The sequence below is a fragment of the Hypanus sabinus genome, chromosome 3 (assembly GCF_030144855.1).
Source record: "Hypanus sabinus isolate sHypSab1 chromosome 3, sHypSab1.hap1, whole genome shotgun sequence".
Lineage (NCBI taxonomy): Eukaryota > Metazoa > Chordata > Chondrichthyes > Myliobatiformes > Dasyatidae > Hypanus > Hypanus sabinus.
In genome coordinates, this window is record NC_082708.1 from 35,258,481 (window position 1) to 35,274,055 (window position 15,575).

At 35.1% G+C, this 15,575-nt stretch overlaps 1 protein-coding gene across 4 annotated transcripts in view; it reads right to left on the reverse strand.

Moving 5' to 3' along the window:
- Positions 1-15,575, reverse strand: part of nbeaa (neurobeachin a) — a 790,167-nt gene that overhangs the window by 89,440 nt on the left and 685,152 nt on the right. For all 4 annotated transcript variants that reach the window (XM_059964072.1, XM_059964073.1, XM_059964071.1 and 1 more), the window contains one exon: positions 10,100-10,240. In XM_059964072.1, the coding sequence (XP_059820055.1) occupies positions 10,100-10,240 (141 nt within the window). The remainder of the gene's footprint in view (positions 1-10,099; positions 10,241-15,575) is intronic.

The following is a 15,575-nucleotide window of genomic DNA, read 5'->3' on the forward strand; positions in this document are numbered from 1 at the left end:
TAATCTTAACAAATCCCTGACTGTGTGTTCACTGAATATATTCAAGGATGAGATAGGTAGATATTTGAACTATTGTGGGGGGTTGGGGTAGGGATGGTGATCAAGGATTTTGGGAAACAGACAGTAAAGTGTTGAGGTCAGCATCAAACCAGCCATGATCCTTTATAGTGGCAGAGGCAGCCCAAAGTGTCTACTTCTGCTTCAACTACTTGCATTGTTATGACATTCAGAAACATTTACAAAGACTTAATAAACAAAATTAAGCGTTAACATTTTAAAAGTGTTGAAAAAAAGATTGTCAAAGCAAGCAAGTGGGCAATATTATCTCCTTAGGAGTGGTGGGAGTTTCTAAGGGGGTAATAAGTGTAAAGGGAGAGGTGACGGGACTCAGTAGCAAAAGGAGTAGCTGAGGGATTACAGGCTTAATTTTTAAAAATTAATTTGATCCGAAATTCCCTGATTACAATCATCATGTAATCTCCTCGTCTCTTGCTAACCCACCATTCTCTTAGATCTTGATTGAGGTGCGCTGTATTTGTTGAAAAGCAATGTGATGCTTCTGTATTTGCAATACCATGAGAAATCTGGACTGAAGAAGTTCTGTTATTTCCAGGTCCAGCCCACACATTATTGCTGTTCACTCCTGTAGTACAGTGTCAGCTAGTATGATTCTATACTCTATTTGTGCAATGACGTGATTTCTGTGAATTAAGGTCTGGTGTTCAATGGAGTAAAGTTCAGAATCTGCCCTTCAAATGGTCTTGACCACATTTTTCGAGTCCATGACCCTAATGAGATACTGCTGCCCTACTTTATGTTCCTTTAGGCAGAGAGTCACGTTTTGCCTGTATGATGATGATGTAACTTGCCCCTTGATCGCAGCACTTGCGGTTGGACTTAAAGCAATAGGCGATTGACCATGGCCATTAATCCATGACAAAAATGGCAGAAGTAGACCAAATGAGAAAAAAGTATAGACAGCATAGTGTGAAGTATCTGAACTATGGTTATATAACAGCACCAAACAACCAACAGCTGCCAATGTGCCTGTTATGTGAAATAGTTTTGTTTAAATGAGGTAATGAAACTATCCAGGTTCCTTGAACAATTGAAGAGAATACACTCTGATAAAGTAAACAAGAACTTGACACATTTCCAGTTATTTCATGAAAACTTTCAAAAATGGAAAACACTTCAAAACATGTTTGTCAGCTTTTCACAATAAAACAGTGATGGGTTATATGCTTCATACAACATATCATTGTTCATTGCTAAATCTGGAAAGCTCCATAATTGGAGAAGAACTGCACCTTTAATTATTTGGGCTGGTGACTTTTGCAAAACCATACTCAGAACCTCCCTTATTGTTCTAGTTCAAGGGAACTAGAAACAGATATGAAAGGGGACTCAACATTTTGGGTTGTTGAGCAATTTTTCAAAAAGAAGAAGATCCCACTCAACGTTCTTGCTGTGCAATAGGTGAGGCACCATCAATGACAGAATGCCATTGTGGGGTTATTACGTTCTTGAAAAAAGCTGAAACTAACATATTTACCATTCACTGTATAATTCACAGACAACATTTTGTTGCAAAGAACCTAAGTGATCGGCTGCACAAATCATTAAATGCTGTTATCATAGAGGTAAATAAAATCAAGTCCTATGCTCTCAATTCTTGACTATTTCAAGAGCTTTGTATTGAGAATGATGAACCATCTGAACACATGCTGTTGCACATGGAAGTCAGATGGCTCTCAAAAGGAAACTGCCTGAGCTGCTTTTATGCTCTTTTTGAAATCATAATAAAGTTGTTTGAAGACTCAAATGCTTCATTCAGCAATCAACTCAAGAATATTAGGCAGAACATTACTTATTTGTCAGAATTATTCACAAAGTTTAATGAAATAAATCTTCAATTGCAAGGAAATGATGTGAACCTTGTCAGTTAAATCAAGTCATCTCCACATTTCTGTCCAAGTTAAATCTATTTATGTGCAACATTGGCCATTGCAACCTCTTCCAATTTCTGAGCCTCTCTGAGTTGGAAGAAAACCAGATGATGATCTTCAAGTATCCTGTGCCCATCTGAGTGAGCTGCAGAAAGACATGACTGAGAGATTTCAGGATCTTCTCTTGATCCAAATTCCAGATTGTGTAATATATCCATTCATGCAATTGTAATAAGGAATTAACAGGAAGGATGGAAGAAGAACTGATATTGCTATAAAATGATTTTGAGCTGAAGCTATGTTTCAAAATTTATCTCGACTTTCAGATTGAGAAAGAAATTTCTGAACTCTATCCTCCACTGTTGAAAAAGGTCAAGATGTTATTTATTGTCTTTCCAACAGCATATTTAGTGGAGTGCAGTTTCAGTGCAGTTTCCCAACTTCTTTCAAAGCAAAACTTTCAGGCTTCAAATTGCTGAACATGGGGATCTGAAGCTCCTTTTCAGTGACAGCCTGATGTTGAGAAGCTGATATCACTGCACCAAATCTGTCCATTTCATTGAAAGGTGAAAAAGGTGAAGGAATGAATAGTTGGACTAGTAATGTATGCTCTTAAATTGGTGTTAAAATTGATTTTACTGTAATTACCTAAAGAAATTACTTTATTTGCAACTTGCTTTGTACTTGCTGTCCCTATTTTCTTTCACAGTGCATCGTAAATTAAAAATGTTTTATAGTTTTTATGCAATGTCTAAAAAAGGAGAGGGGGTGCTGGGGATGTGATCTGGGAGCCAAGGGTGCAGTAACCTGAAAATATTTAGGAACTACAGCTTTAAAGCAACAAATTAAAATTCTGGTCTTGATGCATCCTGATGTACTGCACTTTAAATATTGAGGAACCTCACCAACCTTCAGTTCTGCCAGTGATTTTTTTTTATAAGAAATACACTGCAGAGAAGAGCTGAAAAATCTCTAGTAAAATTCAGTCATTAACCTCTGGGCTTCCATATTCAAGCACGTCCTGAAATTTGCTGGCACTCATATTGAGAAATGTTGGTGAAAATCCAGCAAAATCTAGGTCAAGATGTTAAAATTGCATATAGAATTATAATTGTGAGTTTGCCATTGATAAGGTAAAGGTTAGACTAACTTCTTTTCACTTATCCAAGAAGTGAAATCCTGTAGTTAATTACTCTTGTTGATGGCCATTTCACATTGACATAAGATTTTCAGTGAATTATCTGAAGCAGATTCAGGCAATTTTCTTCTCCATATTTTAATAGTAGATACTCCTTGCATACTTTTGTTACTTCTTGTTCCCAAAGGAGCAGAGGAGGCTCAAAATTATAGAGTACTGGGATTTCCACAGTGAACAGAGATTAACTTATTACAACACCATAAATTTTATGCTACTATGAATGATCTTAGATTTGTCTACTACAAAATTTATGTTAGCCCAGCTGCTTAATTAGGCCTAAAGTTTATCAATGTACCATCTGGAGACATATATCTGGCATTTATCAGACAATTAAAATAAAATTTTACACAAAGCAGTCTCCAACTCATCATCAGCCAAGATGAAGGAAGTTTACTGGTAATATATTAAAAGATCTGCAGTATATTTTCTTGGTGAAGGTTACAATTGATATAACTAATCCTCCAAGCCATTACTATTACATTTTCAATAATTCATCCAACATAAAACAACAATAAGTAGCAACAGAAGAGGTTGAAAATGCACAAATGAAAGCTAAGGAATTCAACTTCAAAAACAACCACACAAATACACGAGGACTTACAATAAATCAAATGGGAGGGTAAACTAAGTGAAAATGGTTTTCACTTTTTGGACAGGTAAGGATACTTTTTAATATATGTATCCTAAATAAATCTGATATATAGATATTCCCAGAATGCATCAGTAGATTACATTTTCTTGAAGGAGAAAAGTCTATTACTTAATCCCATTGAGGTAGGTGTGTGTGTGTGTGTAGGTGTGTGTGTGTGTGTGTGTGTGTGTGTGTGCGTGCGCACGCTCGCGTGTGAATGAATCTGCACATACGAGCTGCAGCATATTTTCCTAAAGAACCAAAAGGTGACTTAGTTGTCAAAAACTTCATCTGGGGCAAATTTCATATTTCAATGAATTTTATTACACACTACTCTATTTACAGCATGAACATTTTGCTTCATTACTGACTATGATTAAGAGAACCTGCAATTAGCATCAACTGTAGTTCGGTCTTGATTTTGTTAAGTGGGGCTTACTACTGCATGCTGCTTAAGAATTTTTATATTATGTAATTATTTAGACCACAGCTGGACATTTGGTTATATTGGTAAAGATTGTCCTAAATGGAAGCAAGGCTTTGGATGACACCAGGACCTGCTGTGACATTAATTTAGATAAGAGAGCAGGCTAAAACAAGCTTCACCCATAAAATTCTTAAAAACTCAAGTGTGACAGCTTTTGCCCCTCTTAAAGCTGGCAAAACTTTCTAATACTTCTGAATGTTGCTGTCATCTAGAATTAGGCTATTATAAACTAAATAACAATCGAAAAGTAACAGATTTAAAACCAGAAAACAGAGATTTCAGTAGATACAAGAGACTATAGATGCTAAAAGCTGGAACAACAATATAGGTAAAGGCATTCTGCAGGTCAAAATATTATCTATGGAAGGAAAGGAATTGTCCTCATGCAGTGTTTTGACCTGAAATGTCAACAATTCTTTTCCTCACAGAGAGGCTGCTTAGCTCACTAAGTTCCTCCAGGACATTGTCTGTTACCAAAGCCTTCAATGTGTTGGTGTTTAAGTGCTTGACTCTATCATTCTTAATATCTGCCTCCATCGCCCATTCAGGTAGTGTATTCCAAATTCCAACAACTAGCTGAGTGAAAAGGTTACTCTTCAAAACCCTTATCCCTTACCTAAACTAATGCCCACCATTTTAGATAGTCCTTCCATATGGAAATATTTCATACAGTGTACCCTATCTGTGCCCTTCAGTTTTGTATACCTCTATCAGATTCGCATCACCCCTCCCACCTACAGCACTTAAGACTCCTATGCTTCATGTAAATCAAGTCAGGTCTATCCAGCTTCTCCTCATAACTGAAACATTCCATCCCAGAAAACATCCTGGACAAACACCTTTGTACTGTTCCAGTGTGATGAACCACACTGTGTGATGAACAAGGTTAACCACTGTTTTATGAAGTTGTACTTCAACTTCCCTGCTGTTATATTCTATCCCCTGATGTCCTGGTCCAAGAAGACAAGTATCTTATATTAGTCCTCCCAAAGTGTATCCTGCACTTCTTACTAACTGATCAATATCACTGATCAACTGTCTGATTATCAGATTATCAATGGCAGTGATTAAATACGGGGTTTCACTTCTTGGATAAATAAAAAGAAGTTAGTCTAACCTTTACTACATCAATGGCAAACTCACAATTATATTTCTCTGTTTTAACACCTTGACCTGGATGTTGCTGAATTTTTATGATTTAAACATAAAGTAATGATAATAATCTGTAAAATCCTTCTGCAAAAATAATATTACCCTTCCAAATAAGGATGTTTAGGACAGGCTTTGTCAGTTAGATTATTTTTTCCTACAATAACCTCTTATGTGGACGATTTTGCAGATAATGACTCTGATTTCATGGTTATAAGTCAGCAACAATTTACAACTTAGGAGGTAAGGAAGATATATATATATTTAATGGACATACCAATTAGAACAAATTACAAACTCCCTTGGTCTACATTTTACCTTTTGCAGTTGCATCAGTTTTTAACTATTGTTGCAGGCACTCTGTAAATGAAGATACCCAGAACAAAATTAAACTCATAACAACAATGATAAAACATGGCAAGGCATCAGCAAAGAAAAAGACCATAGGTAATGGCAAGGAAAATTTAGGTGAGATATAATGACTTAGTGTTGTGCAGAGAGGAAGTCAGAATATCAAGGACAGGTTTAGTGGAATAAAAACAAAACATTAGGGAGGAGAATGGAGTTCAGTAGAGTGCACAAGAACTCCTGTGGCAAGAAAATGAAAGGCAAGAAATTTTCCTTTATTAGGAACAGATTTTTGTAAATTAAGGAAATCAAGGAAAATGGAATTAGTAAAAGAGTTCTGAGATAAAAGAATGCCCAAGATCATGCTGAATGTTAGCACATGCATGAAAAGCTGAATAGTCTACTCCTGTTGTATTTCTTACAGGTTTGTAAGTTCAAACCAGGCAGGAAACACTAAATACACTAACATCATCTTTTGTATTCTTCAGTGAAGTCAATGGAGTGAATTCCAATGGAAGAGACCAATAATAAACTAACACAATTTGCTGTAGACCTAAGAATGAGCTCTGTGAACTAAGTGGTTGAGTGTCACAAAAGAGTTGGACCCATCTGACATCTTTATCAAAAATGCTGCATAAGCAGTGTCTTTAGTATTGTCAATGATTCTGCCCATCTGTCTAACAATCTCTTTGACCCCCTACCATCAGGCAGAAGATACAATAGATATTAGAGTTCACAAGAACTGTAAAGATGAGAAACAGCTTCTTCCATCAGGCCATGAAAATCCCTGCTACCACCCAAGTCTCATCACATAGGAAGTGTCAGTCATTTTGTCCTGTTTACTTTTTAACTTGTAAATGCACCTTATTATTTGTTAATTTATTTGCGGTAATATTATATGTGTTGCATATGAGTTATACGTACTGTTCTGTGCATGTTGATCTGGAGGAACGTTGTTTTGTTTGGAGGTATACATGTATATGGTTGAATGACAATAAACTTGAACTTGACTTGTAAACTGTCATGAGAAGGAATTGGAGGGGGGAAGTGTCTTCATGAAGAGGAAAAGATGATTTAATTGTCTTAGAAAATAATGATGTAAGGAATTGGAGCTGAAGTAAGACAGTTGGTTCCTTGAGCTTGCTCCACCATTCAACAAGATCATGACTAACTTCAGCTCCAATTTTCCTTCCTATCCCTATATCCCCCAAATTGATTAACTTCTATTTTTAATACAGCAGTTTGTAGCTGAAGAGACTTGTCATCCTAAATGGTCAATCTCTAACCTTGAGACTGTATTCCCTTGTTCTAGATTCCTTATCTAGGGCAAAAACCTCCCTCAATTCATTTTGTCAAGTCCTCTTAGCCTTTTTATGTCTCAATGAGGTTATATTTCATTTTTCTAAACTTGCGGCCTAGCCTATACAATTACTTCTGGTATGGCAAACCTATGATTCCAGGTACCAGTCTGATGAACCTCTGCTTCAATCCCCCTAAGGCTGGATACATCAGCTTTTTAATGAAAGAATATCAAAATGTTATGTCACACTAATGATGTGGTTTCACCAAATCCCACATTATTGCAGAAATACAACTTTACTCTTGTACTTAAATCCTCTCATAATAAAGGCCAACCTATAATTTGCCTTTCAAATTCCTGCTGCATCAGTGGGTTAATTCTCAGGACACTCACATCTCTTTAAACTTCTACATCTCTCATGGTTTAAAAATACTCAGCATTTCTGTTTCTACAAAAGTGGATAATCTCATATTTTCCACACTTTACTTCCTCTCCCATATTTTTGCCCACACTAAGGTTGTATATATTCACTGAAGCTTTTGCATTCTCATTCTCATCAATAAACTAAGAAATGTTACATTTGATTCCCTCAGCCAAGTCATTGATATTGATTGGGAATATTTGGAGCCCAAGTACAGATCAATAAAGCACAGCCTGACAACCTGAGAAGTACGTGATTATTTTTATTCTTTGTATTTTATTTACTAAACAATTTTTAATATACAAGCATATTACGATCAAGTTCATGTCCCCTGACATTTGTTGAAATCCTACAAAAATCCTTATCAAAATCCTTCCACAAATTCAAGTACATCACCATCCACTGTTCCCCCTCATCTATTCTATTAGTTATTTTAGTAGAAGTTATGTTCATTAAAGTAAACAAATTTATCAACAGAAACATAAATGTTCTGTGTTATTTTCCAACCATTAATTTGATCAATTTTGCTTAAATATTTTATGATTTAAGATCATAAAGAAGATAGTTAACAGGTTCTTGAAACTCATTATGTACTGAGATTCTTAAGAACTCACAGAAAAAGACTGCCGGTTGCAGAGTTTATACTCCTCAATGATGCAACATTGGCATTCTAATGTTCGTAAGTCTTGATCTTATAAAACCACCAATACATTGTGAGTAATTCAATGAAAAAGCTAATAGCATTAGTGTTGGATTTTTTTTATCTAGCTTGGGACAAAACAACATCAAGGTCTTACAAACAGTTTAATTTTTTTTTAAGTTTTTTAAAATTTGTATGATTCATGAACTTCAAACCACTTAATTAAAATTCTTCAGTGAGACAATCTAATGACATTTCAAAAATAAATAAATCTTCCAATCAATTGGGTATAACATATAACCATATAACAATCACAGCACGGAAACAGGCCATCTTGGCCCTCCTAGTCCGTGCCGAACCCTTAATCTCACCTAGTCCCACCTACCCGCACTCAGCCCATAACCCTCCACTCCTTTCCTGTCCATATACCAATCCAATTTTACCTTAAATGACACAACTGAAATGGCCTCTACTACTTCTACAGGAAGCTCATTCCACACAGCTATCACTCTTTGAGTAAAGAAATACCCCCTCGTGTTTCCCTTAAACTTCTGCCCCCTAACTCTCAAATCATGTCCTCTATACTTATACATGTTTTAGAAATGTCAATGTAGGTAAAGCTTCAACGTTTACTTTATTTCTGACTCTTATCAATCTGCATTTTGTCATATAAAACTAATATTTGAGAAAGATAAATATGGACTGAAAGTAGGTTTTATTTTTATGTTAATCAGGTATTTCTCTTTATTCACAAATTTCAGTTTTTTACTAAAGGGAAGAATTAATGAGAAATTGCAAGATAATCCAAGAATGTTCTGTAAAAAACATAAAATATCTATGTAGCAGTGCAACCTGAAGGTTATGTCATTGCCTAATCTGATTTTGTAATTTCATGTCAAACTGTGCAACCTAATCAGTTTTATTAGATATGGCTGACTGCCTGTCCAGACCTTTAATACAGTTACACTCAGTGTATCAATCTCATTTCTATCTTAATGGTATTAACTACAAATACCTGTTTAAAAATAAACTCTCATAGATTTTATCACAAAAGAGTTTTTGTAATGCTTCTGTATATTGAAATTTAGGACTACTTTAACAATGTTTAAAAACATCAAAGGAATAAAATTGATATTGTGGATGTTGCTAATTCACTAGCTCATATTTCCCTTAAAGTTCAATGTAAGCTCTAAGGATTTCATGTACCGAGCAGGCATGTCTGTAAGTACTAAACACTGAAATAGTTACAAGAAGGATTGAGTGACAAGTTACTGTGAATGTCAAATTATCAAAAAATGAATTTCTTCTCCATGAAGATGAAAATAATTAATATAAATGTCATGTTATTGAACTTAATTTATAATGGTTACTTCAATTGTTTGATCCTGTATGATGCAATCACAAACAATTAAAACCAAAAAAAGGAAATAACAACTTTTATAATAACCACTCAAAAGAACAATGTTATAGATTAATTATTTGTAACAACATTACAAGCAGTTTCATACATATTATATACCCCAGTTTGTACTTTGATAATATTTATAATCTACAACACAATAAATTGTTTCTATAGTAGTGATATTTGGTCTTATACATTAATTCTTAGATTTAACAATAAAATGTGTTATTTGCTATTTTTGTCTAATTAATACATATGCACAGAATATTCAAATTATCCATTCCAAATAATCAAAAGGTCATCAATATATGATTAAAACTATTAACAAGTGGAAAAATTAATAAACTAGTAACAAGTTAAGAAGTGAAATTGGTAGGACTAACAAAACAAATTATGATTTAGAGACTTTTCTGGATTTTCCAGCATATCTGAATAAGGCATTTCCAAATACATATTGAGTTCCAGAAGAAATTAGCTGAGTGTATTGAGTTAGAGAAGTTAGACTGAATGGACTGCTTCCTCTATTGATTCAGATGACTTAAAATAAAATAAAATGTGCAAAAAAGATACTTACAATTCTGACAAGCCAAGCTAATGTGGAAGTAGCTGTGGAATAATGGGTATTGTAATGATACGGTGGAACTTGATCATCCTCCCATGTCTCATAGCGTTCAGCATAGAAGACAGCACGCTTTGGGTTCAAAGATCCAATAGGCTGTCAGAGGAAAAAATATAGACAAGAAAAAGATAATATTAGCTTTAAATATTATCTGGAAAAATAATATGCAGATTCTCTTAAACTGTCTGTTCTTCAATTATAGAAATAGATCCCAACAGTATTTTTTTTCAAATCACTAAAGTAGATTGGTAGTGTAGCACTAATGCTTTACAGCTTTAGTGATCTCGTTTCAATTCCACCATTGTCTGAAAGGAGTTTATACATTACCCTTGTGAGTGCATGGGTTTCCTCCAGTGCTCTACTTTCCTCCCACATTACAAAGGTTTCAAGACTAGCAGCTTGTGGGCATGCTATGTTATCATGGAAACTAGGTGAGACTTGTGGGCTGCCCCCCTGCACAACCTTGGACTGTGCTGGCCATTGATGCAAATGATGCATTTCACTGTATGTTTGAAGCATATGTGACAAAAAGGCTAATTTTTAAGATCTTTATATATTTAAAGCATGGACTACCATAATTTCTACAGTCTTGATTGAAAAGCTACAGAACCTAGGGCTCTATACCTCCCTCTTCAACTGGATCCTCAGCTTCCTAATTGGAAGACTACAATCTGTGTAATTGGAAATAACATCTCCACCTCACTGGACTTTAACAATGGAACTCTACAGGAATGCATGCTTAGCCCACTGCTCTACCCTCTCTACACCCATGACTGTGTGGCTAGGCATAGCTCAAATGCCATCTATAAATTTGCTGATGATACAACCATTTTTGGCAGAATTTCAGCTGGTGATGAAAGGGTGTACAGAGTGAGATATACCAGTTACCCGAGTGGTGTCGCAGCAACAACCGTGAACTCAACATCAGTAGGACCAAAGAGCTGATTATGGACCTTAGGAAGGGTAAGATGAGGGAATACAAACCAATCCTCACAGAGGGATCAGAAGTGGAGAGAGTTCCTAGGCATCAATATCTCTGAGGACCTAACCTGGACACAACATATTGATGCAGCTACAAAGAAGACAAGACTATGGCTATATTTCATTCGAAGTAGGAGGAGATTTGGTTTGTCAACTAAAACACTCGAAAACTTCTGCAGATGTACTGCAGAGAGCACGCTGACTGGCTGCATCATCGTCTGGAATGGGGGGGGGGGGTTGTTAACGCAGAAAATTGAAATAAGTTTCAGAAACTTGTAAAATTAGTCAGTTCCATCATAGGTACTACCCTCCATAGTATCCAAGACATCTTCAGTGAGCAATGACTTAGGAAGATGGTGTCCATCACTAAGGATCCCCACTACCCAGGACATGCCCTCTTCATACTGTTACCATTGGGAAGGAGCTACAGAAGCTTGAAGGCACACATGCAGCGATTTAGGAACAGCTTTTTCCCCTCTGCCAACTGATTTCTACCTCACTACTTCTTTGTTTATGCTTTTTTGTACTACTTATTTTAGCTTAACTATTTAATAGGTATATATATATATGTATGTATGTATGTATGTATATATATATATATATATATATATGTGTGTGTGTGTGTGTGTGTGTGTGTGTGTGTGTGTGTATATATATATATATAAAAACAGTTAACATGACATATATATATGTATGTCATATTAACTGTTTTTTCCCTATATTTATCATGCATTTCGTTGTGCTGCTGCTGTGAAGTTTACAAATTTCATGACATATGACAGTGATATTAAATCTCATTCTGATCATTTTTGTTACTGCAAATCCATTAAGGATTCATTTTAGCCAAACTTCAAGAATAGTTTTGTAAGGTTATTGTTCCTTAATTGAAGAGATAAATAATGGCAGCATCTACATTGTGAAATGTTTTTGCTGTGATGGGCTCAATACTGACAAAGGCATTGAGAACAAATTAACAACTTCTCTGAATGAGCTGGAATGCAATTTATCAAATTTGATTCAACATGAATTGTTTTACAGTATATATATATTTATATTTACATACTATTATTTACATTTTCTCGAAAGCCACAAAAGTTCCAGAATGTTGTACGGCATATACTATTTTAACCACAAAGCTTGTAGAGAAAACTGTGTTCAAATAGATAGAAGTAGGTAGATTAATAATTAAATAATAATAGCTTGCTGCAAGACACAACCCTGGAAAATTCAGTTTTCCATACTTTTTTTAAACAAATAAATGTGAAATTTTGCCTCAACAACTCGTACTTGACATATTCAACATGCTGTTTTATCTGTATGGCCTGGGTTATATCCAGTGCTTGACAACTAAATCCTGCAATGTAGAATTGTTAAACATGTCTGTGTTTTTCAGTGATGTCTCACGAATGAGAAACAACCCATCAAATACTGTGGATTTTAAGATAAAAATATCCTAAAGAAAGAAATATAAGGGGCTACATGACATACAGCAGTGTTGAATGGTTTTGTTAAAATTATATCTTAAATACATTTAAGGACTCACATGTAATGAATCACTAAATATAATTAAAATGCTGTATCCTTCCACAAAATAGTTGATAAATGTAATATTTGTATGTAGCATACTCTTCTAAAATGTGCTTATAACTACTTCTTTATTTGATGCAACATTATTTTCAATGACATTTCATCCTTTTTAATGTTTTTCATTTTTGCTGAACTGATTTTTGTAGGTCCTAGTATTGTTTTTAAATAATACAAATGCAGAGTCCATTAAGTAAACAAGCTACCTTTAGTTATACTTTCAACCACAAACTAAATAAGTATATTTACATATTGAGGATATGTAGATTTAAAAGAAAACCAGAAATGGATCATTTATCAACAATCTTCCCAGCACACTGGTTGGTGTTTGATACTTTTCCCTAAATACTATTCAATTTGAAAATAACTCAAAGGAATTCAATTTTATTCAGTCTTAGAATGTGGTTCCATTGACAATATTAGCATTTAATATTGATTGTTAGTTTCTGAAAGATAACGCTGTGGTTTTTGAAGCTGCATTTTATTCAGTTAAATGTGGAACTGTGGTAATTGGACATTAATGAGTAAGATGTAAGCATAGAATGAAAGGCGATCTCATTGACATATAGGCTCTGAAAGAGCTTGTTAGGGTACATGCTAAAAGGTTGTTCCCTTGGCTGGAGAGCCTACAGTTAGGGAATATGCTTGCAGGATAAGGGTTCTGATATTTAAGTGTGTCTACGCTATATCTTCACTTACTGGGCTGCAAATCTATGGAAATCTTTACCCCAAATGCTCTGGCATTGGCATATTCAAGGCTAAGACTGACAGACTTTGGAGAATCAAGAGATGCAGTATGTGAATTAAGCAGAGAAGTGGAGTTGAGATAGTTGAACATTGTCAATGACAGAGAGTTCTTGTGGTTAAATCTCATTCTTGTTTCTCATGTTCATCTTAGTTGCCAGTTTAAGCATTAAGAAGAATAACAATAGACTAGACCACTAGACTAACTGAATCTTTTGGCTCTCAGCAGAGAAATCCCTTCAGTCCCATTTCCACTCTTAGTTCCTGTAACCTAGTATCTCATACAGTTAAGCCTATGACTTTGATATGGCATTCAAGTCACATATACAACAAACCTAGTGAGGACAACTGATTGCCTATCCTATAGAACTGGTTGAGCGATCCCAAAAAAGACAGAATAACTTCAAGATTAATAGTTTTCTTTATTGATAGTTAATAACTGAAAGGACGGATGTAAACACTTTATAGAGAGTGCAGACGAGGTTTACCAGGATGCTGCCTGGATTAGAGAACAAGTCTTATGAGGATAGGTTGTGTGAGCTAGTACTTTTCTCATTGGAGCAAAGAAGGTTGACTGGATATTTGACAGAGTTGCATAATATTATAAGAGGCATTGATAGCATGAACAGCAGCACTCTATCCCAGGGCAGCAATGGTTAACCATTTAAAGTGAGTGGAGAAACGTTTAGGGGAGATGTCAGAGGTAGTTCTTTTTACACAAGGAGTGGAAGGTGCTTGGAATGCATTAGCAGGGGTGGTGGTGGAGCAGATACAAGAAGGGTATTTAAGATTCTCTTAGATAGACACATGGAAAGGAAAAATGGAGAGTTATAGACTGATCATGGAGGGGGTTATATGGAGTTGGCAAACATCATGAGTTGAAGTACCCATACTGTTCTAGAAATCTAGAAATTCTTAAACTGAGATTCTGTAGATTGTTAGTTCATATCTCCTATCTGATTCCTAGATCCATAAAATACAAATAATATTTTATGACAATCAGTGCTGTTACACTGAAGAAAAAACTCTTGTAAATGTTTGATCTTAGATTATAGTGTTTCCTGGTATGTATATGGTCAGACCAAGAAGTTAATTATGCCATTAATCCTTTGAGTGCTTCACTGGTAATTCTATCAGAAATGAACATCAACTCTACAATTTCCATATATGTCAGCAGCAAATTTCTAATATTGAAAGTCCAAGAATTTCAAAAACACATCAGTTCAAATTGCCTTGAAATTTCACAATAAGCAAACATGCAGATCTGTCACTGATATGAGAAATGGTCTTAACATTAACCATGAAAATAACCCAAAACAGCTCATTTACAACTACAGAAAATTATAAATAAAAAAACAGAATTATAGAACCTTAGAAATATTATATAGAAAGGAAGCTTCTCAGTTCCTTGCTTCCATACCAGACAAAATAAGAGCTACTTAGGCTAATATTGCTTTCGGTTCTTCAGATTTACAGGTAGTGACAATGGCTCAATAAAAAATCCTTTAAATGTAAATGTAGTGAGTTCCATTAACTCATTAAAATATTTTCTCAACTCTTCTTTGATATTTCAATCAACGAACCAATATCTTGCGTCAGTCGATGATTTCACCCTGCCAAGACCTGCTCTAGATTCATACACATCAGTTAAATTACCTTCCCCCTTGTAACAACATACTAAGCCTCGCCAGTCTTTCCTCTTAACTAAAATTACCTAGAACTTTGTGAATCTTGCCAGCATCCTTTCATGTGCAATAATATCATTTTTTCTAGTTTTGGTAATTGGAACTGAACGTATTATTTCAGCTGAGAAATGACTAGTTTCTTGCACAGTTCAAGCATGACAATGTCCACTTGGCAGTCAGAGTAAATATCTTATATGTCTTCTCAAGAATCGTACCTTTCTGTCCTGCAGCATTCAGTAGACTCCCAGATTTTCTTTGTTCCTCTGCAGTTTTTACTATTTATCATTTAATGAGTACTCCCTCCCCAACACAATGTCTGACCATTCTATAAACTGAATTCCATTTGCCACCAAATTAGTCCATCAACATCTTTCTGCAATTAACGACTTCCTCCCTCGCTATGAAGTACAGTGTCAAATTTGGTATCATCTGACAAA